The sequence below is a fragment of the Sturnus vulgaris genome, chromosome 12, assembly GCF_052056855.1.
Source record: "Sturnus vulgaris isolate bStuVul1 chromosome 12, bStuVul1.hap1, whole genome shotgun sequence".
In the NCBI taxonomy this organism is placed as follows: Eukaryota; Metazoa; Chordata; class Aves; order Passeriformes; family Sturnidae; genus Sturnus; species Sturnus vulgaris.
Genome location: NC_142254.1, coordinates 3,920,846 through 3,947,841, shown reverse-complemented (window position 1 = coordinate 3,947,841; position 26,996 = coordinate 3,920,846). Strand labels below are relative to the sequence as shown.

At 41.9% G+C, this 26,996-nt stretch overlaps 1 protein-coding gene across 2 annotated transcripts; it reads left to right on the top strand.

Moving 5' to 3' along the window:
• On the top strand, nucleotides 1–25,258 carry LRP3 (LDL receptor related protein 3). 2 transcript variants are annotated; one of them, XM_014881969.2, is made up of 7 exons: nucleotides 1–113; nucleotides 5,101–5,148; nucleotides 12,414–12,552; nucleotides 20,675–20,883; nucleotides 21,169–22,255; nucleotides 23,390–23,522; nucleotides 24,427–25,258. In XM_014881969.2, the coding sequence occupies exons 1-7, from the start codon at nucleotides 47–49 to the stop codon at nucleotides 25,231–25,233; spliced, it is 2,490 nt and encodes an 829-aa protein (XP_014737455.2). In that variant the 5' UTR covers nucleotides 1–46; the 3' UTR covers nucleotides 25,234–25,258. The 2 variants fall into 2 exon arrangements, with proteins under 2 accessions (XP_014737455.2, XP_088027950.1); XM_088171824.1 differs by lacking the exon at nucleotides 1–113 and adding an exon at nucleotides 1,741–1,762.
• The last annotated feature ends 1,738 nt before the right edge of the window (nucleotides 25,259–26,996 follow it).

Below are 26,996 nucleotides of genomic sequence, written 5' to 3'. Positions count from 1 at the left end.
CATCGCGGTTCCCCCCGCGCTGAAGGGCAGGCGACAGCGGCCCGCCATGGAGAAGGCAGCGGCCGCGGAGCTCCGTCAGGGCGCGCTGGCGCCGCTCACTGCCATCTGCCTGGGTGAGTGCGGCCCGGCCGCTCCCTGGCGGCGGGGCATGTCCGGGCACGGCGGGCATCGGCTGTGGTGACTGCTGTGGGGACAGCCGGGCCCCCTCCTCTCCTACGGGAAGTGACCGGGACGGGACGAGGCTGCCACACACGGAATGGTGGCGGCGGAACCCCCTCCCGTCACCCCGCTTCCGAACGGGGCGAGGGGCGGCGCGGCCGCGGGTCGCTCGGCCACCCGCTCGGGCTGCCATGCCCGGCGGTGTGGGGCCGTGCAGAGCGCTGCCAGGTCCAGCGGAGCCCATCGCCTTGCCCTTGGCTCTGGGAGCGCTGCCATAGCTCTGAAAAAAAAAAAGTTCAGGAGGCATCACCGGTTCTTCCTGGGCTATGCGAGCAGCGGCGCCGGGGCTCGCTTAGGGACTGCCCGGTACTTGGCCCCGCTGCGCGCCCGCCCGGCCCTTGAGTGCAGCGGAAAGAAACATTTTCTCTCCCTTCGTGTCTCTGCCACATTCTGCTCTCATCCCTCCCTTCTGCTCGAAGCCGTTGCTCTCCGCTCTGCTTCTCAGCAGGTGTTAAGTTATGGCAGCGTGATGAAGCGTGTTACTGGTTTCCAGTCTGTCAGCCCGTGCAGCCAGGAGAGATGCTTTTTGTTAGGCAGAGGCATTGGAGCCTAGCTGTGACTAGAACGAGCGAACGATAGGCCTCGCTATTGTTTAACGAGGCACGTTGAGTAATTTTAACATTTAACAGGGGCACTGAAGTTAGGAGTTAGCAGAGACGAGTGCTCCGTTCCTGCGCCCTGCTAGAGGATTCTGGTGGGGCAGCTGAGCAGTGCTGGGGCTGCACTCGGCCCTCCTGACACTTACTTGGTAAACTGTCGCAGCTCCTTGATCCAGAGTGTTTTAACCCATCTCTCTTTGCTAATGAAGTGGATTAGAGTTAATTTTTAATAATCCCAAGTGACAGTTACTATTCGTTATGTAAACGATCACAAAGGGTTATGCGTGGCCAGACTGCTTGTTCTGTTTTTGTGAAAGTGCTTCCTTAACACCAGTGCTTACCTAGAAAAATGTAGGAAGTTGAAGTTTTAAGGTTGCTGTGGTTATTTCAAATGTAAAATTAAAATCTAATTTTGATTAATGTAAGTACAATAAAAAGCTAGCTAAACTACAAAACAGTTTGAACATCCAGGTCATACAGCTCTTGTTTTTTGCCGACTCTTAATAGGATTTCAGAGATGTGCACAGCATGAGAATAATGTGCCTATTTAAAGTTAGAGAAAGATACATAGTTTCCCTGTATCTCTGAATTTCTTTTTGTTTTTGGGGGGTGTTTTTTTCACTTTGTTTAGGTTTTGGTGGGTTTTTTTGGTTTTTTTTTTTTGGTGGCCCAGTCAGACCTTTGTTAAACCTTTTATTAGTTGACATAAACAGCGTGGTTATTGTTAAAATGACTAATGAGATAATAAAAGATTATGTAAACTCCAGAGCTGAAGTGAGAACGCTTCTTGTGTTTAGGTGTGGGTGATTTCAGGTTGGAAGTTTAGTAGATTTCTGCTTTCTATGACTTCTAGAATTTCACTGTCTGGCTCTTCTTTTCAGCTGGAATGTTTTATTCCTATTCCTTGCACAACTGACAGTAGTGGAAGTTGAGAAACATGAGAGGTGGGAAGCTTGTAAGGTATTTTGCTTCAGTGAACCAATAAGAATATAATGCTGCTACTTTAACTATATTTGTATTTTACTTCCTGCTTATCTGTCCTTTGCTTTCATCCTTGTTTTTGGTTCTTGCTTCCTGCCATTCTTTTCTTGTTTTCCCATGGCCTGTGTGTGGGTGTTTGGTGTCTGTATCAATGCACTGCCACTGACCATTGCTGTGTGACTTCATCTGTAAACTGCTGCTCCAAAGACTGGAATTGGGTTTGTTTCAACCCTTCCTTTGTGAAGCCATTTTGCTTCTCATTCTTAAGAAATTCTGGAGGACATAGAAAGTTATCAAATAAGAAGGAATCAGTGAAGCTGATGTCTCTCCTTCTGGCTGTGGGGAAAGCCTGGTAGCTGTCATTTGGTTTGGACGTGCCAAGATGTAAATTTCCCTTTTGATCCAAACAGCCGCTTTCCCAGCTGAAAACCTTATCCTGGGATTTATTTAGCAATCCAAATGAATGGCACAGTAAGTTTCTTACATGGAGTTCAAGCCAACTGAAGCACTTCCGGGATCTTTTTCTGGCTTTCCCGTAAATGCTCAACAGTTAAAAAAAATGACATCTAGAAAACTTTTTAATACTCTAGTCTCTCACCTGTTTTTATTTTGACAAGGTTTTGTTTTGACAAGAGACAAGAAAATCAGCAGGGAATCGCTCTTCTTTCTTATGAGCCTCTGACAGTTTTGAGATGTATGCTGGTTTAACAGTGCTCTTGTGGTTTGATTTGATGGTCTTGAGTGAGCAAAATCGATACCGGAAACTGTAAGCTTATTCAGTTGCTTGTGAAAATTTCTGGTGTGAGACTTAGATTTTATTTTAAAGAACTATTTCTGCTGAATTCTTGATATAAAAGAATTTGAAAATGAGAGCAAAGAACTTGCAACTGAAGCCAGTAAAAGTTTTTTGCAGAGATAAATGAGTATTTTGGGGGGTTCTCTTAGGTATCTGCCAGGTGTGGTGTGCAAGGCTGCCTTTTTGCATATGTGGTAGTAAACTGGGGCTTTCTGTTAAACAGTCCTCAGTAATGTAGCTCTGAGTTGGCTGATTTCACTCTATTATGCCCCTTGTCTTTATCCTACTTATTTCCCTTTAAAGGACATAGGGGCCTCTTACAAGCCATGTGAGGAAACCTCTGCTTCAGAGCTCGTTTCTCTAATGGCTGTTGGGAGTATTCAGGTAGGGAACACATAAAGAAAGATTACAGTGGTAGTACAGACACAGACTCTTCCATATAGTGTATCTTCAAACACTGCTTTCAGTTGTGCTGATACTAGTTATGCAGAGTATATTCATGTACTTTCTTTGGAGCAAGACCAAGTATTTTAATTCTCATGAATATAAATTTGTGACATAATCACGGATTAATTTCATATCAGTCTTTAGGACTATATTACTATGGTTACAGAAATAGTGGCACTTCAGTATTGTATGAGGAAATGTTGAGTTGCTGTTACTGCCGTGATCCAGAGTTGGTCACAAACGGATGTGCTGCTGTGCCAGAGTTAACAGAGCTGTTGTTTCCTGGTACAGAATGGTATTGTTGCTTCCAGGTAGGCTTACTCACCTAACAGAGCAAGCTAGCACTGTGAAAGAGATAGTTACGTGGCACACTGTTACTATCATATAACAGTTTTACTAATGTTAGCTAATTATGTCATAAAATCAGTGCTGTTAGGGTCCTTTGAACATCATAATAATGCTTATTAACACAAATCTATGGTCAGCTGTGTTCTCATCAAACCGTAGCATTACATACACTGCCATTTAATGTATGTAATACAATACCCAAAACCTCCTTGTTCCTAAAAGCTTAATCCCGAGGCTACTTAGAAGGAGGGAGAAGTCACTGCCCTTGTCCCTGTGGTAGAGCCCTGAAGCCTGTGACAAGTGACACCAGAAGCAGTCTTCCTCTCTGTTTTGCAGGGCCTGGCCTCAGCCTGAGGTCTGTAGAGGAGAGGAGGAGAAAAGAGAACATCCAAACTGTGGATAGCCAGATATAAGTCAGGGAGGGCCAGCTGTAGGCGCATGGGCTGCTGCAGTGTGGTGACTGAAAAACGTGACTGGGCCTGAACTGGAAAGCTAAGGGATTGTTATTTATTTCCATCCATTTAGTGTCCGGTACTTTTTGTACCTCTTGTGCTGGTTTAAGTTATAACAGAAGGTAGTCGGGGCAAGGGTCATTGTTTTCTGATGTGTTTAGACAGTGTAGAAGACAATGGGGGCCCACACTCTGAGCCATAAATAGTGTTAATTGTCAGCTGCTTCCTAAGTGACTGTTGGGAACAGGGACGGTTTCTCTTCCTCTCTTCTCCTATTGTTGATTTCTAAATGATGTTTTTAACTAAATTCTTGCCTATTGAAAGACTTAGGACTTAACGTATTCAAAATAAAGCCAAAGTGAGTGCTTGTGCTGGGATATTGTAAATTAAGTTTTTGGTAACATTTTAAACCTTTTTAATCCTTTTAAGCATGTGTCATTTTACTAATAGGCTATCTTTGTAGATTATAGATTACTGTTGAAATGAGAGCAGTCAGTGGAACATGTAATTTTTAAAGAAATGCCTTAACGAATGTGTGGGGAAACTAATAGGGAACTCCATGTTAATGCTGACTTCTGGAGCAACAATGACATAGGATAAATTTTCTTTGGTGATAACTACTCTTTCCAGATAACTTTAATGGTATACACTGTGAGAGAAGACTTGAGAAAGTGAAGAGTCTTTGGAACTTAATTTGCAAGTCAGATCTGTATTGCAAGTACTGCCTCATCCTGTTTTGATTGTATTAGTGGACCTCGTTGAAAACTTCATTGCTTTTGCTTAGTCAAGGCAATCATGTTAGCTTTAGCAGCTGATTTTCAAGGTGACATTTACCTGAGGGGAACAAACTTTGCTTTATTCAGAGAAGTATTTAAGGATAATAATTGCATTTTTTATCAAGCATTTAACCAGGTAAAGTCACTAGCCATGATGATAAATGTTTTAGTGTGATTGTTCTTCTGTGTTCCTCAATTAAAATTAATCCTATGGAAGATAATTTAGAATAGATTGGCAGTTGTTTCTTTTGGTAGTGTGTTTCAGAGATACTAAACTTGCATTGTGTATTGACTTGTTTTACCTACAGTGAAGGATAATAGTTGATTACATGACTTGCGTGTGCAGATAAGCAAAGTTCTTGTTGGAAAACTGCAATGCATTTATGCTAACACCCCAGCAAACACCTAGGAATGGTTAACTATTGCCTGCCACCCTGTACCACTAGAATTCGTCTGAATGTTATTTTTTTATCTTTACACAGTGAATCTCTTCCTGACTGGGAAAATAGAAAGTGCTGTTACCTCATTAGGTAAGACATACTTTCCTTACCTGTATTTACTGTTCATTTGAGCTATTACTGTTTCTTCCCCATACAAAGAGATGTTCTAATGAAAGAGTGACTTTTTAAATGATGTTTAAGACAGACTAATGAAGACGTCTTAGGAAGTTTAGGACTTTTAAGTCTTCCTGGGCTTTGTCCTGGTGCCAGGCAAGGCCAAGGATCGCTATCCCCAAGGCCCGGATCGCTGTCCTGATGTCCCCAAGACCGGAATCGCTGTCTGTCCCGCTGTCCCCATGCCCGGGTCCCGTTGTCCTGTGCCAGCAGGCCCGCGGCGCCGGGCACAGGCCCAAGGCTCCGTGCTCAGGCCCCAGCATTGGGCTCAGGCCCGAGGCGCTGGGCTCAGGCCCGAGGCGTTGGGCACAGGCCCCAGCATTGGGCACAGGCCCGCGGTTCTGGGCTCAGGCCCGAGGCGCTGGGCTCAGGCCCGAGGAGCTGGGCACAGGCCCCAGCATTGGGCTCAGGCCCGCGGTGCTGGGCTCAGGCCCGAGGCGCTGGGCTCAGGCCCCAGCATTGGGCTCAGGCCCGAGGCGCTGGGCTCAGGCCCGAGGAGCTGGGCACAGGCCCCAGCATTGGGCTCAGGCCCGCGGTGCTGGGCTCAGGCCCGAGGAGCTGGGCACAGGCCCCAGCATTGGGCTCAGGCCCGCGGTGCTGGGCTCAGGCCCGAGGCGCTGCTCAGAGGCCGCGCCGCCGTTTCCGTCCCCTCTGTTCTGTCCCAACTCAGAGCTCAGTGCGGCTTCACCTCTGTCACCGCTGCTGCCCTTAGTGGGGCTGCTGCCACTGGCTGCTTTCTTACCTGGTCGCTGTTAAATTGTTATCTCAACCCTTAATCTGCGTTTTATCTCTCACCTGAGGGGATGGGCGGACAGGAGTGGCTGCCTGGGGTTTATTTTCCAGTTGGTCTTAAACCACAACAGGATTATAGACTGCATCATTGTCATTGTGATAGATAAAAATGGTCAGCTTGAGGCTAAGGTCATAGCTCATGCTGATATGTTTAGGGGAAAACTCTGTGTTTAGGAAGCGTGCCTGGGAGCATCAAGTCAGGGAGAGTGGCTCATTCCTGAAGAAGCTAAAACAAGAATGTTAAAAACGTCTCATGAATGTCAGCATGGAAATTCAACCAGAATTACAGCACTTATTGTAATTACCTTCTCTCTAGCAGTGCTGAGACTTACTGACATTACAGGGATATTGCAGTCAGGGTCCTCTTAGTGATAAGGACCCCCTTGTGACTGTCAATACACTGTCATACGTGTAGATGTACTTTATTCCCAAAGAGACTGCAACTTATATTTAATTAAAAAATGGCAAATAGGGGAGATGGGAGGAAAAGATACTGGAAAACGGAAAAATAATTCTGGGACAGTAGATTAAATGATGTGGGAGCTTGAGTGTTCAAGTCATTGAACATTGGGGGTTGAGAGAAGGTTTAAATCAGGAGAAGGTAGTAATTTTATGGTTAGGTAACCTGCTTAAATTAAGCTTAGAGGAAGTGTGGATAAACCATGTGGACAAACATGTGTTGTTTGCAGCACAGTATTTTCCATTCTTTCCTTGGAAAAAGTACAGAGTGTCATTTATATCCTAGTATGTTCTGCCTGGATGGTTCTTTAGCTTTGATGGAGTTTGGCATCTGTTTGGTGTATGGTACCTGAGTTTACAAAGTGTAAATTAAATAATTACACAGTTGCTTACTTAGACTGGTGATACTGCCTCAGCCTAAAATATGTAGGGCTTCTTCCAGTTGGCTTTGCTGCTTTCTAACACTTTGTTTCACTATAAATAGTGTTGTAACATCTGGCTTTTATTCCACAAATATGTTGAAAACCTATGAGTATGTTCAGTTACCTTGTCTCCTGATGGTTTAACTGCAGCTTAGGATGAAAATGATCATCAAAGATCATTGCTACAGAAGGATCCATGTGTAACTTCTCTTGGCTGTGCTCTTACCTAGCAGAAAGCTAGGTGGGCCTATTGATGGAGCAGCGTGAACTCGGGTTTTGTCACATCTGTGAGTGGACTCTGCCTTGGCTGGTTCTGATCGGGGCAGAAGCAGCCAGCTGGAGACTGGGCAAAGCAAAGGGGAGCCTTAAGTCTTCTTTTTTCCACAGGGATCTGCATTGAACCATGTGTGCAGCCCCTCCTGGAGGGAGATTGCAAGAACTTGGGGAGAGTTTCCTGCTGATTCTGAGACAGCTGCTTGAGGAAATGTATATTGCCAAGCATTTGATTTTGAGAGGAGGTTCCTTGTGCAAAGTACAAAACATCTTTATCCTGGAGCAGATGGTTGGGATGTGTTCCTTGTGACTGAGACGGGCCCTGATGCCAAATTATGTGAAGTTGCAGGATTTATTTTCATCTGAGATATCTGAAAATTTATTCCAGGATGGCATAGTGCTGTCTTTCGGTGAAGCTCAATGTCTGTTTTATTACAGTTGCTGTTGCAAAAATAAGAGTAATATTATTCATGTAAAGTTTTTGGAAACATCATTGCCTGTATTTGTGGTGTATTTAACTGGCAGAGGGTATCTACTGCTGTTTACAGTATAAGAAATCCATTTCATTGTTACAGAAAGCCTCATTAAGATTTATGCTCTCTTGACAGAAACTCTCTGAACTCAAATATCTTCTGGCATTTGTTTAAAGTGTGATTTTTTTTTTTTTTTTTGCTTGGTTTTTCTTGTTGTTTAGGATTTTTTTAACTGTGGAAGATTTATTATCGTCTGTCATTATAATTTATCTTTTCTTTAAAAGCACCATCTCAGTAAGATTTTTAGTGGGTTGATTTGCCAATCCAGGAATTGGTATTTTTATGTTTCTTCACTAATGCTAAATATGGGAGATTTAAGCAGTTTTTAGGTTTTAGTGAATTGGGATTTCACGTTTCTTCTAGGTTTGTGTAGAAAGGCACAGAATTGTTGAAAAAGTGTTATCACTGCTATTCCTACGTGTTGTCACTGATGATAAAGTCTTCAGAATCCAGGACTGTTCCTTTCTATTTAGGAACTTCCCTTTCCTTTAGATGTTTTGGCAATTTGAACAGGCTTTTGTTTATTTTCCTTAAGGAATCACAGTGTCATGCTGAAGCCCAACTTAATAAAACACTACTTAGGCACGTTTGTGATTTTGCAGATTTCATGGTCAGGAGCTGAGGAGGGAAGTGGGACCCTTTTATTGATATTGAAACCCCAACAACAATAAAATTCTGCCCTTGTGTGGTTTTACCATTTTGTTGTCAGCACTGAAGGCTGTGTTTAGCCAAGGTTTTTCTTTCAAAATTTATGTGTGTGAAGAAAGAGCTGCTGAAAGCTGTGCTCGAATACTTCACCTTTTCTGCCTTGCAGCAGTCAGTGCACCAGGAGGGGAGAGGCAGGAGCTGCTTTAGGAAGGAGCTCGATTGATGTTTGCAAATGCTATAGTAATGAGCCTTGGTGGGGAAAAAAAAAGGCGTCAAAAACATGAGGCAATTAAGTGAGGTTTGGGTAAACACTGCAGTAGTTTTGGCAGGGGTGCATATGTGTGTGTCCCCGGTTTGCTGCGACAGTTTTAGGGGACTGTGGACATAGCGTTAAAACAGCGTAACTAAGTTTTGGCAATACGGTCTTGATGTCATTGCTAACGATAGTGCACCCCATGACCATCTGTGCCCCAGACCCATGGCTGTGTGTGTCAGGAGCCGTCAGTGTCTGTGTGCGCTGGGTGTGAGTTCGCTTTGGCGCAGGAGTTTCTAAAAGCCGCCCGAGCAGGCTGCGGGGTCGGGGGTGACACATGAAGGGAAAGCTTCTACAGCCCCAGACTCGGTCTCCTGTCCTCTGGCCGTTCAAAGCCGTGCTTAGCCCTGGGCTCGGCCTGGCCCCCTCCCCGCGGGCTCGGGAGCCGGAGCCCGGTCCGGCTCAAGGCCTGTCTTGAATGTCCCCGTCTCCAGCAAGACAAATTCCCTCCGTGACTTCCCGGCCCCTGAATCCCAACAACTTCAGTCAGGAGATAAGGGGGGCGGTGGGGGAAAGGCTGACACCGTCTCCCCCTTTGTCCTTTGACCTGCACGCTCGAAATCCAGGGCACCGTCTAGGGGGGTGTTGTGAGAAACGACCCTCGCTTTTAGAATTTCAAAGGTTTATTAAACCTTAACAAAAATGCAATAAAAGACTGAATAAGATAGGAGCACATGTGCTCACCTACAGAATGGATGCTCTGATTTTATACCCCTGGGCCCTCCCAAAGTCTTGTCGATTAACCCCTTCTCTGCCATCCATTGCTGGAGACTGCTTCCTTACACCTTGGCTGCAGGTCAGGTGCAGTGCAGAGCCAGCCCTCCCCAAATGGCCCGACTAGCCCAGCTAGCCCATGGCCACAGCACAACGGGGAGGGGAAGAGGACTAGGGGAGGATATATTACAATAACATAAACATCCACAGAACTTGACATACACACACTATTCATCCCTTAATTGTGAGAGCCAACCATCACAGTACTCATCTATAACTGTGCCAGGCAATTTGTTTTGGGGAGTCCCCAGGATTAAGCAGTTCTGTATTTAGTCGTTATGTGCTGTTGTTTCTGACTTTTGCTATTCTGCTTGTTAGTAAAGGGTTATTTTTTCACTTAATTTACTTACATTCTTTACTTACTTGGACCCTTAAGGGAGATAGCTAGACCCAGAGGCTTCTCCTTTAAATTGTCTTAAACCAAAACAAATACTAATTCAGATTTGTGGTCCATTCAAATCAGAACCCTTTGCAAGAGCCAAGCAATCTTCCTTTTGATTTTGAGTAGGACAAGTCTGAAATGCTTGATATGTGTCAGAGGGGATAAGGCCATGGAAAGTATTGGCAGCAATAGCCATTGTCAGATGAACTGCCAAAAATGCACGTAGTTTCAGTGCAGCCCTTAACTCGCTATGTTCTTAGATTTGCACAGCTACAATTCTTTTGTTAAAATGAAAAATCTGTTTCTTTTGTCGCTTGGTTTTTTTTTTTTTTTTTTGCCTCACATTTATATCAGATGTGCAGTGTGAATAAGAAAAAGCATTTCTCACCGAACACCTGAACTGTGATGTTACAGCAGATCCTCTGTGTTAGAAAACGACATTATTCCAAAAGAAAAAAAATGCAGTGATATTACTTCAAAAAAGCTGAGATACTTAAGTGACTATTGCTCAGAGTCTTTGTAATTACTTCCTAAAACTGAGAAGCAAGTATTTGGGAGAATAACAGCTCTTCTAACTACACTGATGAATGTGTGAATGGACTTGCTCATGTGGAGCCATCAGCCTGTCAGTGGGACTTCCTCTGAATGAAAACTAAATAAGTTTTGTGTAATTTTGATTCTGATCTATTGCAAATACTATGAATAAGGGATATTAATCCAGAACATAATTTGGTACAAGGGCAGCAGAAATATTTGCACAGGTGTTACTGGAAGCTTCTGGATAGTGCTGCTGCTGTATTTGTTCTTTCACTTTGTGTATTCTGTTTCCTTCCCATTTTGAAGTGTTTTTAACCTGGCAGTTAGGAAATGCAGCCTTTCGAGCTCCTTTGTGTTTGCTAGCTCTTGTTCCTCTTTTGCTGCTCTGATATGTTGGTGCAGTAACAAGTATGGGGAGGAGCACAATTATAGACCTGAAGAAACTGAGAACTGGAGTTGAAAAGTCCTGTGGATCTTGCATTTGCTTTTGTAACTGTATCATTGCAACTGCATCTCAATATTTTCCAGCATCTGGCGTGGAGCTGCTCTGGTTTTAGAAATGTGATAACAAAAATGTTCTTGTTTTTATAACTTCATTACTGCAAAATACGTGTTTAGCAACAGATGTTTTCATGTATTTATGTATTCTGTATGTTTTTATGGCCTTTGAAACTAGTAGGAATTATATGCATTATTATTTCAGTGGAATGCTCTACCTGGAGAGTAGAAATAATAGCATTTTTATGTTTTGCCTCAGGTAAGTTACTCACCTCATGCTTTTCGTATTCCTGTGACTCTCACTTCAGAAGTGCTTACTGTGAACAGAATAGTGCCAGGCCTGGGTTTCCTGGAGGGGACATGCTGCAGTCCAGCCCCAACAAGGAGCTCTGCAGGCAGCCCTGCCACCTGGCTCAACTGCAGCTTTGCTGGTACTCCTTCCATCCATCCATCCCTCCAGTGCAGCTAAATCTGATCCTGACTGGGAATTGAGAGTGGTGTATTTATGTGGCTGGATTTCACTGTAAATACTGTAAATCTCTCATTTATAATGCAGTGTATTTGTGTATGTGTGTGTATGAGGTGACAAGATGTAGGCAACCTTTTTTTCCCTTGCTACATTTTTCAGCTATACAAGAATGTAAGCTTTTGTCAAAAACTGAAATATTCAGCTGCGGTCCACAAGTCATGCTCTAGATAGTAATTTGTTTTAAAAATAGTTTAAATAATATTTTTGGAGAATGTTCAGAATAGCTATTGCATTACAGAGAATTTTCCCTCTTGTAGTCTGCTTGGAGTACATTTTCCTATCAGAGCAGCTTTTTAACTTGTCCTTGAAACATTTAATTTTCATTTTTGAATTGCTTAATTACAAATTACAAGTATCTGATGTAGCCTACTGTTTTCCATAGGAAGAACTAAATGTGCTTTGAAAATGCTGAGCTTTATTTGGCCTTGTTTGCTTCTTTCCCTGTCTTGAAAATTCTTCCCATCTATATGGGTTCAGAAGGAATGCAGAATACTTCATTAATGTTCAGTGAAAACATTTAACATTGGACTGCAGTTTACTTTTTTGTGGGAGGGGTGGGAGTGTGGTGGGTGGTGGTATTTTTTTAACCCTTACAAATTCTTCATGTGGTTAAGAGAATAATCAACATGTCCAGGAACATGTTACAACAAAATGAGCTACTAGCTAGTTTACTTTTATTTTTGATATGGATCTTCTTCACTTGCTGGGTGACCTACCTAGGCTTTGGGAAGCTGGTAAGAAGGATTTCTGTATCACATCCTCTTGGCAGATCCGTGCAGTAATATTGATTGTAGCCTGTGGTAGATTCGTACAAGATTATTGATTGGTCCTGCATTGAAATGCAGGTTATGCTTACCTACACTTGGTGTGGGTGTCTTAAAATCCAGGGCAGGGAAGAAAGCAAGAGGATAAGCTGTTGTCTCTCATGTGTCTGCAAAAACTGATGAAAGCTCTTGAAGTGAATATGAATTGTTGATTAGGAAAAGCATTAACAATATTATTTTTCTCCATTTATTAACAGCTGCTTGCAGTGGAGAGCTGGAACAGCACACAGAGAGACGGGGAGTCATCTATAGTCCTTCTTGGCCATCAAACTATCCTCCAGCCATAAACTGCAGCTGGTACATTCAAGGAGATCATGGAGACATGATAACAATTAGGTATGGTTTGATATTTGTGGAGGTAAAGGATTGCTTTGCTGAAATAAAACAAAATGTGAGTTTAGCTGACACACCAATGTGAGCTGCTTGGTAATGGAAGAAAGCTGAAATTGGTTACATTGGAACAGGGTTCCAGCTTGGGCACCTCTCTCTGTTTAAAAATGCTTCACTGTGTCTTGTTCCTGTAGGCTGCTTCTGACATCCATTATTACAGAAGACACTTGTGGTCTTTTAATGTATTTATCTTCACAATGCCTGTGTGAGATTTCATGTAGCCCTGACAGATGAGAGAGTGGGAAACAGCAATATATTTACTCACGTTAGTCTTTTTCCTTTCATTGCTTATAAATAGGAGTAGGTGAAGGCTATAAAACCTGGAACAGCTTCAGTGGGCATGTAAAATTCTTAGAGAAAAAAACATTTTTACTAATGTATTGAAATGGTTTTATGTTTAATAGACAGTTGAAGATAATTATTGCTTATTGTTACTTGTTTACCAAAAGACACATGCTTTTCTGCTTAATATTTATTTCCAACAAATCAAATAATAGTTAGCATTTGTGGTACAATTTAGGCTCATTTCTAGAAAATGCTATTCACTAAAGACTAAAATTACTGCAAATGGTTTGTTAAGATTGTTTAGGATATAATATGAGCATACTGTGAATATGCTTAATTTCTCTGGGCTAATGGTAGGATCCTTCACGAACCAAGAATTTCTTACTTACCTAGGAAAAGTTTTTTGGGGGGTTTTAGTATTCTTACATTTGACACCATCTGCTCATTTTTTGCTCAGCTGCTTAAAAGGACTGCAAAACCTCTTCAACTGCAGATGCTTAGAAATTGAAAACAAATCTGCCACAGGTGAAATAATAGGAAGGCTCCACCATCCGTGGTTCAAAATAGGAAATACTCACCAAAAGTAATGAAGTAAACACCTGGCAGCATTTGAAATTCATAAATAGAAACATGCTTTTAAACCCCATTACATTACATTGGACGTGGGGAATTTGTTTCACAGCAGAGATTGTTGGAAACTGGGAAAGAATACAGAGGAGACACAGGACTTGACTCTGGAGAATAATGCTGCAGTTTATGCTATGAAAATGTCTCAGAATTCCAGTTAGAATTAGGGACTCTTCTGCAAGTGTGAGTGTGACACAGGAACGTGAGGTATGGCAACTGGCAATAATGTGTGTGCAGTTCAGATGTGTGCACAGCAATATGACTTGAAAGATTTCTTCTTGATGGGTTTGTTTTCTATCACTGAGTCCACAGCCATATCCTGCCCTCCTGTGCACACACAGACAATACAAACTATGTGTTTACATCCCAGGGACTAGTTGTTGTGGTGTCATGTTTCTGACTATAAATGTACTTGGAATGACTCACTCCAGTGTATGAAATGCAAAATGTTACAGCGTCTGAGGATTTCTTTACAAGGCTGATGCCCTTGCAATGCAAGGATGTAAAAGGAGCTGACTTGCCTAAGCTAGGAGATTTTTTTCTGCTTTCCAGTTGGATAGGCTTCTTATTCTAACTATGTGTTGATAAGGGCATTAGAGTAGCTTTAAAAATTTTCTTAGGAAAATCAAACATAGTTCTTGTGCTAACATCTGGGTTTTGAAAGATTCCAAAAAACCCCATCTCCTCTGTGTTGTGTCATTCAGTATGCACTTCCTTTGATCTCGTTGACAATAAGACAGCAGTTATGTAAGTGAGATACAGCAGGAGTCATTAAGGGACAAAATTGCAGTTGAAATTATTTTTTATTTCTAAACTGTTTGCATTTGATGGTTATTTTTCTAAACCTATTTTTCACCAGCTTTCAGTAGAACAGTGACCAGATCCACGTGTGTATGTGGATGTAAGATGCTGGCTTCTGTGACCACCTCCTTCATAAGCTATGTCTTAATGTCTGTCTTTCATGTGTATATTGATTTTCTTCATATCCTCACATTGCCATGCTTATTGTTTTGCTTTATAGTTTACTTTTTAGAAATCTTAGAGGGAGCTTTCCCATGAACAGGAGGTATATGTTCTTTGTGCTTATACCACTCTATATGCATATTTCAATACTTTATTTCAAGTTCATGTGTCTGATGGAATGGTTCTACTGAGACCTGTGAGCAAGTCTGTAGTCACTGTCTTCCAGGACTTTGTTATGTCTCTTTAAATTCAGGTAGTCAGTTGCTAGTTATGGTTTTGGAAACGACTTCATTTTTCCACCCATTTTCTCTATTTTTATGCTTCTTTTCACAGAGAATTACATAAAATCATGTAAGATTCCAAGATAAACATGTCATATGTAATAACTGCCTTTTTACTATTGTTTTATAGGCTTTATAGGTTTGTTTTCTCAGATCTAAGAAAGATTTAAAAAATTTTTGTTTAGAAGTTGCTCTTACTTGATGGTTGTAATTAACCCTGGTGTGGGTGGAGTATAAATTTATTGTTTTATTGCTGGAATTTAGGGGACTGTGAGTAAAATGTTCTCCATGTGCAGAATTCAAGATAAGTGTATTGAAAAGTGATGCACTTAGTGACTCACTCAAGCTGTCCCTTATTAATTGAGGTGAGGGGATCACCTTCATTGGCTTCCACTTCAGTGATTCCTAACACTGGCTTTGAAAAAAAAAAATTGTCAGATACCATTTGAGTTTCAGTTTCTGCATAAAATTGAGGTCTGTTCCTATATTCCTGCTGGTGTGGAATTGTGTGAAGAGTTAAAGGGACTGCTTCACAGTCTGTTTACCAAACTCATAGTGCTTCAGGACTTGACATTAATTGGAAAAAACCTCATAATAGCCATTTACTTGCTCAGCTTTTGAAGAAATAGTCCCAGTGTCTCTGCCTAAGGTTATGCAGTTAGCTGGTGCTTTGGAGCTGGGAGTAGAATGGAGCTTTCCTGACTTCAGGTCCTTGTGCTTCAGTGGTTAAGTAGAAGTTTTTAATGAGCCAATTAAGTAATCAGTTGTTCCAGTCTACACTTTCTGTGAGAAGCTGGCAAATAGAAGTAACTTTTCTTGCTTAATTGGTCGATTGGTTTTATTTTGGGACTGTGCTTTACTGACCTAGCCATATTTATTGTCCTATTTTTAAAATTAGTTTAGAAAGCCAAATTGGACATTTACTTTTTTATTTATTTACTAATTGCTTTCATTCAGATTTTGCATCCCATGTTTGTTCTTTTCCAGTTACTAAGAAAGCTTTCTTTTTCTTTAATCTCTCATCCCTCGTGCCTAAATTACTGAAAGGGTTGTAGAGAATTCCCTACATTATTTAGAGATGTACTTTTTTTTTCCTAGCTGCTACTGTTCCTTTCAGTGCAGATGGCAAAAAACTAAGCTCTGCTAAGCATTAGTTTTGCAGGAAGCACATTTTTCTCATATATAGCCTGTTAATGTGTGTTTATGATAGTCTGGTTTAATGAAGTACTTTGCAGCAATGTAAAATACTTGTCAGATAATAGGAAGATACCACTGTAGGCTATTACTTCATGTGAATACATAGGTGAGAACTGATATATATGACTAATCCTGTAATTTTCTGTAAACTCCTGGAGTTCTGCTCACTGTTGGAGGTAACCTCTTTTTTCAATATCATGCCACTGGAAAAAGAATCAGATGAGTTTACTGATTTCTGCAGAATTCAGTAAAAACAAGACCTGGTGCTGTGTTTCTCAGTTCACATTGAGTTGTTCTGATCCTCAAATTCTGAATACTTTCAGTGGTTAATAGGCTGTTGTTGTACTATTCCATAAAAATGTGGAAGAGACATTCCAAGAGCAAGATAATAGCATCTTTCAGGAGAAACAAAGCCTGCAAAATTTGGTCCAATTATTTTGGTCTTGTACACCAGTCTCCTTCTATATTCCTATATTGTTTTGGAGATCCACAGGTAGCAGGGAGAACAGCCTAAGGGCCAGGCCATTTTAAAGGATATTCTGTGATGGGTGTTGTGTTTTGTTTGCATTGCAGTTCTAGTGCTGGAAATATCAATGTTTAACTGCTTTTCCTCACCCTGCCCTGTGAACTAGGGCTGTGTGTTCTGGTTGTGAGAGGGGAAAAAAATCCTGGAGGAAAGCCAGGTTCTCCTTCCCTTTATCACTGAGTGCCAGGATGCCAGAGCAGGGGAGCATTGCTGTGGAAGTGAAGCTCTTGTGTGGAGGGCATGTCTGGAGCAGGTGGGTGCAGGGGGTAAGGCTGTAGCTGAGGAGTGCCAGGGCTGCAGTTCAGGTGCACTGTGCACTGCAGCTTGCATGGCAGGATGGACCCCTGCGTCCCCATTGCAGTCCTGCAGAGCTGTCAGAGGCCTTTGCTGGAGAGGATTAGTGGCTGAGCAGACCTGTCTTTTGCTTTTCCTCTCAAATCCTGTGCTTCCCTGCCCAGGGTGTTTAAAAATCTTGTGGTACAGACTGGTGCTGCATGAGGTATGGATGATGTTATACATGAGTCCTCTCGTTTCAGTATGGCTCCTGTTTCTTGTTCTAGTCACAAAAAATGATGCAGTCTTTTGATGCCCAAGGTCTGAGACTTCCCTCAAGAACAGCAACTACAGACTTCAGTACTTTTCCAAAGACTGTGCACTGTCTGAGTAGTCCTACAAGCAACAAGCACAAGTCTTTGTCCCATATTTCCACTGTATACCAATGCTCATTCAACCACTGGACTTACTCTTTTGACAGAAAAATTTGCATTCCAATTTGAGAAAGCTCAGCTGAATAAATAAATGTTTTGTGGGTAGCAGGATTAAGTTATTCTTCAGACTATAACAGAGCAGCTCTAGATCTAATTAGAGATGATGAAAGAAGTAAAGCAGTAGAGGCTGAGTGCAGTATTCAGGACTCTTGGCTAAAATAAATCAGTTGGCTACCAAATGTCAGAGTAGAAGGGAAGAAACTTCTAACACAAAACCTTTTTGTCACAAAGGCATTATAAAGTGAAGACAAATTTTATATATTTCTAAGTGCAAACATATGTATTCATATTGTTTTCTTATTTCTTTAGAGGGTAGTGTTTTTTGTGGTGAGGACATGTTCAAGTATATCATGCTTTTGGTCTTGTGTAAAATCACCATCAATGTAAATGAGGAAAAATTTGCTTCTAGTAGGGGAAATATAACTTGAAAGGCTGCTGAAATAAAGTGACAATGCCTCATCAAAGGAAAGTTTGTTGAAAATACATCTGTTGATTAGTTTGCATAAGGGAGACATAATTGCTTTGACTTTTATTTGGCTCTTAGCAGAAGAAATTTTGTATCTGCTGTGGTATCTATTACACATAAAACTTCACATTAGAACTAGGAAATACACAGAGAAATTGTGTTTGAAACTTCTAGGCACTTGGGATTAAGATGTTTGTTTTTGTAAAAGAGTTTGTTCTTGTGAATATTCTGTATTGCCCTTTTTGAATACCAAGGCATTTTTTTCAGTAGCTTGAGGCTACTGAAGAGGCATGGTGTTCTTAGGAAATCTGTTAAACACTGTGTTTCCTTGCAAGTCTATTCTCCTTCATCACCCTTGTACTCTGTGGCTGAAGTTTGGATTTTTTAGTGAAGAAATGTGGGGTTCTGCTCTGAATCTGTCTGAGATCCACAAGTGACACTCAGGAAAATCAGTTATCCTCTGTATATGCTTGGGCTTCTGTATTGGAAGCTGGAACTAAAGGTTCTTCCTCTTCCACAACTAAAAAAACCTGTTTATTAGCAATGTACAGTGCTAGACTTTCAAGGTGCCAGTAAAAGGTATTAATTATACACAAATGCAGGTTGTTGAGAGGTATTGCTGTCATCTGCAAAGGAGCTTATCAACTCCTTTGGTAAAGGTATGTGCATGTAGCTGACTTTGCTGTATTCTTCCTTTGTATGAATTTTAAAAGTATTAATTTTTTTTCTGGAAAGTATTATTTTTTTTCTGCAGTCTGTGTTGTGTAACTATGCTATGGCTGAATTATTTACTTGATAGACAAAAGCAGCTCTTCAGCAGAGTGAGGAAAATGAGTGTCTGTGGGACCCAGCTGGAGTGCTGGGAGCTGGGTAAGATAGGAGAACAATTTGTTTGCCTCTTCAAGGTTCATCTTGGCACATCTAAAATAACTACAAAAGTAAAGGATTTAGTAAAAGAACTTGTTTGTATCATACAAACAGAATATTTTTAGTTATTCCCACCCCTCCTTCCCAGTTTTGAGTTTCCATTTCTCGATTTAGTGGCTGTTCCCTTTTCTTAAAAACTTCTGTTGTTGGGCAGATAGGTATTTCTAACAGTCAAGAAGTTTTCATTTAGAAATTCCTATGAACAATCCTCCAAGTAGATGATAGAAACCCTCCATGATGTGCGGTGCCAAAATGAGTTACAGACAGCAAAACTGATGTGGTAGCTCAGTAATGCTGTCTCACATTTCATGTAACAAACAGACTACATGTGAGAACCTGTAGTTCTGTGATGCTTTGGGTAATTCCTTTTCATGATGCAGTGGCTGTTCACTTTCTTGGTCATTACAAACATTTTAGGCAGAACACCTCTAACAAATACTCTGGTTTATCTTTGAATGGCTGAGTGCTTAAATCTTTTTATTTTGGCTGCACAGTCATATAAAGCTTCCTTGCAAAATATGCTGGTTGCAGAAGCTTGTTGAGATTGCTTATAGCAAAGAATCAAGTGCTGTGGGAATATTTCTTCACAGCTGTGAAGACACACTGAGGTTGGTGGGAGAAAAAGAGTTAGAAGAGGAAGGACATTTCTGGGTGGATTGTCCTTGCACATACATTGTTTGTCATCTCTTAATTTCCATTTTAACTTATCACTTTCGTGCTCTCTTGCTTCTCATGCACTTGCTGATAAAATTTTTATTTGAGTTATTAAGCCAATGTGTTTGGCAGAAGCTACAGGCAGGCTGAGTCTCCTGCTTAAATTAATTAGCTAGTTTACAAAGTTGCTGTTCTTTCCCTTTCAACTTCAAAGGTCAAGATCTGGCAAGTATTGACAACCTTTTGTAAATACACATTGATATCAGAAAATTATCTTTCCATATATCTTTTTCAAAGAGTTTGATGTTTAGGAAAAACCCTTTAGGGAAGGAGGTCTGTATTTTGCAGCAGCTTTTCTGCCTTTTTGAAAATTCTGTCTATATATTTGCATGGAGTATGCACAAACTTCTACCAAGTTTATTTGATGTAGCTGAGTTACATAAAAAAGGACCAAAATTCATTTCTAAATGTTCTGAACAGTGTGCCCTTTCCTAATGAGTGTGCTTTTCTGTGCAGTCTGCAATCTGCTATTGTCGTTGCAGATTGCTGAGTAGAAATGCAATCTGTTTCATCAGAGAACAAGTACCACGTGTGGTTCCTGAGCCACAGGTTAGGGAGTATTACCCTGTTGTGTTCAGTGTTCTGCAAACAGGGTACCTCTTTGCACTAGATAAGCTTCTCTTGAATAATCACTTGGCTTGTGTCAGCAGAAAGGCAAGAAAATTGACTATAAAAGGTTATAGTCTTGTTTGTTCTGCGTTTGTGCTCCCAGAAAGGCAATATTTAAATCTTTGAATTAAAAGATAATGGGTTTAGATTTTAAGTTCCATTTCCACCCCTATTCTCTTCTTGATCTCTCCTTGCCCATCCATGGCTCAAAGAGTGGATTTGTGTCTCTCATACTTAGCCCCTTAGGGTTCTTTGTACTGCTTCCTATGGTTCTTTTTCCAAGACACTAGTCAACCCTGTCATCTCTAGTTTCATAGCTTTTGCAGTTGGAAATAACTGGTGAAATTAATCTGATTTCTGTATAATGTATTCTGGTATTTTGCTTTTCCTCATGTCTGTATTTTAGGAAGCAGTTTTGTTTAAGGACTGAGAAAAGAGGGCTCATTCTTTCAGCTTTTGGAGCTACTTTGGTATGATGTTTATGCTTGTGAGATGGGTGCTTTTCCAGGTTGGGGGATGTGCTTTGTTTCTGTGTACTCAAGGTAGTACATAGAAGGTAGATGTTTCACTGTCTTTGAATGTGATACCTTTATGTCGGCACTGCTTGGTGCAGACAGTGAGCCATTAGAGTCTGTTCTTTCTCTGTCAGGTTTTGTTCCAGATGCATGTTCTCTTTGTAACTTGTGCTTTCTTTTGTTCCTAACAGTTTTAAGAACTTTGATTTGGAAGACTCTCAGAAGTGTGCAGTAGACTGGTTGATGATTGGCCCATCTTCCAAGAGGGAGGAGTACAAAGTGTGTGGCTCTTCCATTCCTCCATCTTTCATCTCTGCAAGGGACCATGTGTGGATATTTTTTCACTCAGATGCATCAAGCTCAGGACAGGCTCAGGGATTTCGCCTTTCTTATATTAGAGGTAGAATTTTCCCTTTGTTTGTTGGCTTCCCTTTATACTTTCTCTGGCAAAACTTGGAAGACAGCAGTATTTGTTTTTGACAGGCATCTTGGGCCGTTGATGACTGTAAAGTATTGGTATGGTACCACTGATATTATTTGCATGTGACTTTTTAACAGTATTGCTGGAGTGTACTGGCCTGACTAATTAGCTTGTGACATGCATGGTAGTAGATGTTGAAAAGTGATATCAGATAGTTCCAGAAGTTTTGATAATGATTTTTTTTCTCCCTGTCCTCTTTCACAGGAAAGATAGGTCAGTCTGTGTGCCAGTCAGATGAATTCCGTTGTGCAAATGGGAAGTGTATTCCCAGTACTTGGAAGTGTAATTCCATGGATGAGTGTGGTGATAACTCAGATGAGAGAAATTGCACTGTCCCTCCAACAGACCCTCCATCCAGCATCTGTCCCTCAGGAATGTTTCAGTGCAGCGGAGCCCACTCCACCAAATGCTTGATGAACGAGCTGAGATGTAATTCAGTTAAAGACTGTGGTGATGGTTCAGATGAAGAGAATTGTCCTGATCTTTCCTGTGGCAAAAGGCTGGGTAATTTTTATGGATCTTTTGCTTCCCCAGACTTGTTCCGTGCTGATCACAGCAGGTCAGACCTTCGTTGCACGTGGTATGTGGACACACAGGACAATCGGCATGTGCTGCTGCAGCTCGATTTGCAGTTGGGCTACAATGACTATGTAAAGGTGTATGATGGCATTGGAGAGAGAGGTGATAAATTAATGCAGACGTTTTCACACCACAACAACAGGCATTCTGTGAGTGTGGAGTCGTCCAAGGGCCAACTCACTGTCTCCTATCATGCCCGCTCCAAGAGCACTGGCCACGGATTCAATGCAACCTATCAGGTGAAAGGCTACTGCCTTCCTTGGGAGCACCCTTGTGGCAGTGATGAGGAGTGTTTCACGGACAAGCAGCATTGTGATGGCTGGTGGCATTGTCCAAATGGCAAGGACGAGGAGAACTGTCCTGCTTGCCAGAAGAATGAATACCCATGTGAAGGAAACAGTGGGCTTTGTTACTCAATACTTGACCGCTGTAATAACCAGAAGAACTGTCCAGATGGCTCAGATGAAAAAAACTGCTTTACTTGCCAGCCAGGAAATTTCCATTGTGGGACAAACCTGTGCATCTTTGAGACTTGGCGCTGTGATGGCCAAGAAGACTGCCAGGATGGGAGTGATGAGCACAACTGCCTGGTCATTGTTCCCAGGAAGGTCATCACAGCTGCTCTCATTGGGAGTCTCGTGTGTGGCTTGCTGCTAGTGATAGCACTGGGCTGTGCATTTAAATTATATTCTCTGAGGACCAGGGAATACAGGTAAGTGTCTTGCTTTGTTGATGTTTTCGTAACTGTGGTGTTTTTTTCTGTTGTGTTAAAAGGAGAAAAAAATTGATTCTTAACCAGGGGATTTGCAAAATACTGTGAAATCAAATCCAAGGACCTGATGACAGGTAAATAGTAATCACTGCATTAGGCTTAGAGAAGATTTCTGGCAGTAGTGAGCGGAAATATCAGCTCTTTTGTAGTGTGTGAGAAATACATGTTTGTTTTGTGGTATGGCAGAATCTGTGTCTAACCTAATCTGTCTTGAGCAGTTTCCTTTGCCTTTTTATCCCCTTGCAACAAACCCCTTGCCCCTGCCAAAAACTGAATGCTGAACTGCTGCAGTGAAGTCTTCACTGAATCTGAATTGAACATCCCTTCACCCCCTCTCATATTCTCCAGTTCTCAGTTCTGCTAAAAGTGATGTCCTGCTATCAGGTGGGGCCGGTTCTGAGCAGGAGTTGTCCGTGGTGTGAGCTGTGCCTCTTTCTCCTGGTTCTGTATGCTTCATTTGAGGTGTGCTCTGTGTGTGTGTGTTTCTTTGCCTCTTATGTGCAAGTGGGGTTCTGCCTTGTAGGAGAGAATCAGAAGGGACTTTCTGGCTCCCATCTCATCGTGTGCACCAGCTCTGTGTTTTAAACAGTGTGCTTTACCTTCTCTCCTGATCCAATCTGCATGATTAAAGACCTGCAAAAGAGCTGCTGTGCTAAGGTGGGAGCTTCAGTGCCTCTGTTCTGGCAAACCTCTCTGCAACTACAGGCTGCCCCTGTTGTGTGATTGTTTCCAGTTCTTAATGTCTTTTCCAAAAATAGCCTTTGAGCCCTTGCTGAACAGGTTACTGCTGTTACTGGCACAACAGTTACTGGCCAGTTGAAAAAGCCTCACTTGCCACAGTGTCCAGCCTGAGACTGCACTAGAGAGTTTGCTGATTTGATTCATTCATATTTATACCCTGTACTCTTAGTCCTTTTGTTTATTTTTGCATCCTGATCAGATTTTCACGGAGCTTAGTGGAAAGTTTGTGGTTCTACTCGTAGCTTGAGCCCTTTGGCAGTTATACATTAGTGTCAGGGAGGCTGGAGAAGCTGTTTCTTCTCTTCCATGTTTTCCCTGTGGTTCTGTTCCCAGAGCGTTCGAGACTCAGATGACACGGCTGGAGGCAGAGTTTGTGCGGCGGGAAGCTCCACCCTCCTATGGACAGCTGATTGCACAAGGACTCATTCCCCCGGTTGAAGACTTCCCCGTGTACAATGCATCACAAGTATGCACACAAGTGCCAATGAATATTTCAGCTGTCAAACTACTAGAAATTAGATAAAATCAATCTGGAACTGTATTTCAGTGGCTGTGCTAATTATATGGAAGTAATGGTAAAAATGTGCATGCATTACATGGAGCTGAAGAACCACAGTTCTGCAGGTGCTGAGGGTGGTTTTGAACACATTAAATGTGTTTGTTGGGGAGCAGCAGTGAGATAAGCACTTCTGCTGTACATCAAGACAGAATGAATAGAGACAGAAAGGTCAGAAAGTAAATAGAAAAGAAAGGCTTTTCAAGCTGAAACTGTAAATGCACCTGAAATGATAAGAAAATAAAGTCTCTAGCAGTATTTGTGGAAAATTCTTAGTTTTTGAAAATGATTACACTGGCAAGCCATTAAGTTATTCCATTTCATTGCTGAGTACCCAGAAAACTCCTGTACCCTGTCAGAAGTATCCATCTGAGATACAGTTCCTAATGTGATAAAGCACTTGTAGTTTGTTTCTCCAGTGGAAAATTAACTTCTTGGGCAGACAAATAGAGCTTAAACTCATAAAGGAAATACTGTAAGGGACAGAAGTTGTGGCTGCCCTTCCCTGGCAGTGTTCAAGGACAGGTTGGATGGTGTGTTAACCAGCCTGGTCTAGTGGGAGGTGTTCACAGCAGGGAATTTGGAATTAGATATCTTTAAGCCAAACCATTCTATGAATGTATAAGGGTCTTTTGGTACAGGCAGAGCTGTCTTTGGTGTTCTCAATTGGATTGTCAGAAAACACACATTTAAGAAGGAAGCACAGGAATCAAGTCTGAGTATTGTGATAAAGTGGAGATGCTCGTGGGGAGAGCAGCGTTTAGAAATCTTTTGAGGATATATGAAGTGCTAGTTGGCTGTCTCTGTGTTCCAGGCTTCTGTGCTGCAGAACATCCGGACAGCCATGAGGAGGCAGATGAGGCGCCACTCGTCGAGGAGGAGCTCGTCCCGGCGGCGCCTGGGCAGGCTCTGGAACAGACTCTTCCACAGACCTCGAGTGAGAGGACAGATCCCCCTCCTGACACCTGCCCGCACCTCACAGACTACTCTGGGGGATGGAATCATCAGCGGTGCTGATGGGACTGCTGGGAGTCCCCCACCTTCCCCAGAAGGACCTAGCTCAGAGGCAAATGGCCAAGCCAGGGCCCCACAAGAAGCTGGATGTAGCAGCTTGCAGCCAGAGACTGAAATTACAGAGCCATCGCCTTCCAACACCTGCCAGCCAAATACCTGCACAGCAGCACATGCAGAGCCTGAGGCTGGACACAACAACAAATCTTTAAGTGCTGACTCTGACAGAGAGCTTAAGCAGTGCAGTAAAGTAGATCCAGGAAAGGCTTTCAGAGATCCTTTATCTGAAAGTGTTACAGAAACGATCCATGGAGGGTCAGTATCCAGGAGGACTGTCCCAGAGGACAGTAATTTAAGTGGAAGTCATCCACTGAGTGAAGATCCATGTAGATTACCCTTAAAAATGTGGGAGTCTGGTTATCCAGACAGCCCTATGAATGTTCATATCCAAGTGAATGGACAAAACCAATGTTGCCCTAACTCGTACCAGGAGGAGCCTTTGGGTGTTCATGCAGCTTGTTGCCATTCTGTGGAAGTGCCAATGTTACAGTCATCTACTTCCCTCTCTGAAAACAATACCAGTGATGATGAATCTTTACTTGTTTGCTAATAAAAATTTTTGTTTTGTCCACGTAGATTTTGTAACTTCATTGTTTTTGTGGCAATGCACTTTGATGATAGGTGGGATGTCTGTGCTCCCAACTTTCTCTCTCAAATTAGTGTGCTTTAATCCCCCAGTGAGTGCAGTACAAGACTAAATGGGACAAGTTTATGTCACCACTGCTATTCCTGAAAGAAGTAGGCCAGTATGTGATGTTAAGGGCTAGGAGAACAGGAATGTGTCGCTGCAGTTTGGAGGCATCTCAGTCCTCTAGTATTTCTTTTGTACTTTTACTCACTCTGCATTCAGTGTTTCTTTGCCTTTCAGTGCTCTTACTGAGCTAGAGAGCTCTGTTGGAACATGGGGCAGACACCAGTCATGGTAACTCTGAGCTACAGCTACAAATAACATTGTCTTTTTAGGCATAATAATTTAATTAAAATCTAATAATTTTAATTAAACATACTTAGGAGGAATTAAAATCCCTTGTAGCTTCCTCTTTTATAGAAACTGCTCACTTCTTTTGCTCCTTTCGGCAATGTTTTGATAGCCATATGTAGCTCGAAGCATCCACTAAATCCAAGGTTTCTGTATGGAATACCCAGAATGGTGAATGGTGTGAGTGAATGGTGTCTTAGCTACTAAAGCTTTGTAATGAGAGTGTAGCAGTGTTCAGTATCAGTGCAGTGCATTGAATCCTAGTTGCAGCAATATTTCTTTTTTGCATTGTCATGTGTTGCATTTTCTTCATAGTGGTGTTGTGAGTGTTACAGAATTGTTTCCTCCTTCTCTGCCTTTTGTCCTCTCCTCCCTTGTGTTTCCAGGGGCTTTCTGCTGATACCATTCTGAGGGTGCCTGAAGGACACTGAGGCTTTACAGCTCTTGGAGCTGCACTGGGAAGCACTGAGCACTTGGTCAGGACCAGACTTCTGTTCTATTTTGAAATAAAATCTGTCTCACAAGTTTGCTTGTAAATCTGCTATGGAAGTGGCAGATGTATAAGCCAGTGATTTTATTTATCTTTTATTTTTGAAGAATATTATATTGCTTTTTAAATTTTGTTCTTTTTTCTTTGAAGAACTGAAATATATCAGTGCCATTTTTAAAGCTGACACTGTGTAGATTGTACACACTTAAATGTAAACTGGTGCCTTTTTGGTTTTTTAGAGTGTAATTAAAAGTAAGCAAGTTATTTACCTGTAAGAAGGTGGCATTGCTTAACGAGGAGTCCCTGCAGAGTGCCAGAACTGTGATGTGTGACAGCTTGGTCCTGTTCTGATGGCTGGGGCCAGGCTCTCCCTACTCTAACAAGAGCTCTGCTTCACTTCCCCTGTGACACAGTGACAAACAAAAATGCTGTATAAAGGAGTTAACATGGAAGTTGTTGCTGCTGCTGTGAACATCTGAGTGCTCCAAAACCTGTTTGTTGTTGTAGGAATTCAGGTTTCCAGAGTTATTAACTGAACTTGTGAAATTGGGGGTTTTGGCATGTGTGGGCCTGAGTTCTGCTGCTCACAGGACTTTCCTGGCTGTAAAGGCAAACAGACTTTGGCAGTGAGCAGTTAAGTTTACATCAAAGTGTCAAAGATTTTTTCCTTTAAATGGGCTATTTTTTTGCTCTGGATCTTTCACTAGGATTCCCTTTGGGGGAGTGTCTTGAGAGAAACAAGGTCTGCTAAAATGTAATATGGAACAATTAAATAGAAGGTTGTTTTTCTTTTTTCCTTTTCTATTGTGAATTGGTTTCATACTGTGCATTCCAGAGTTAGGAG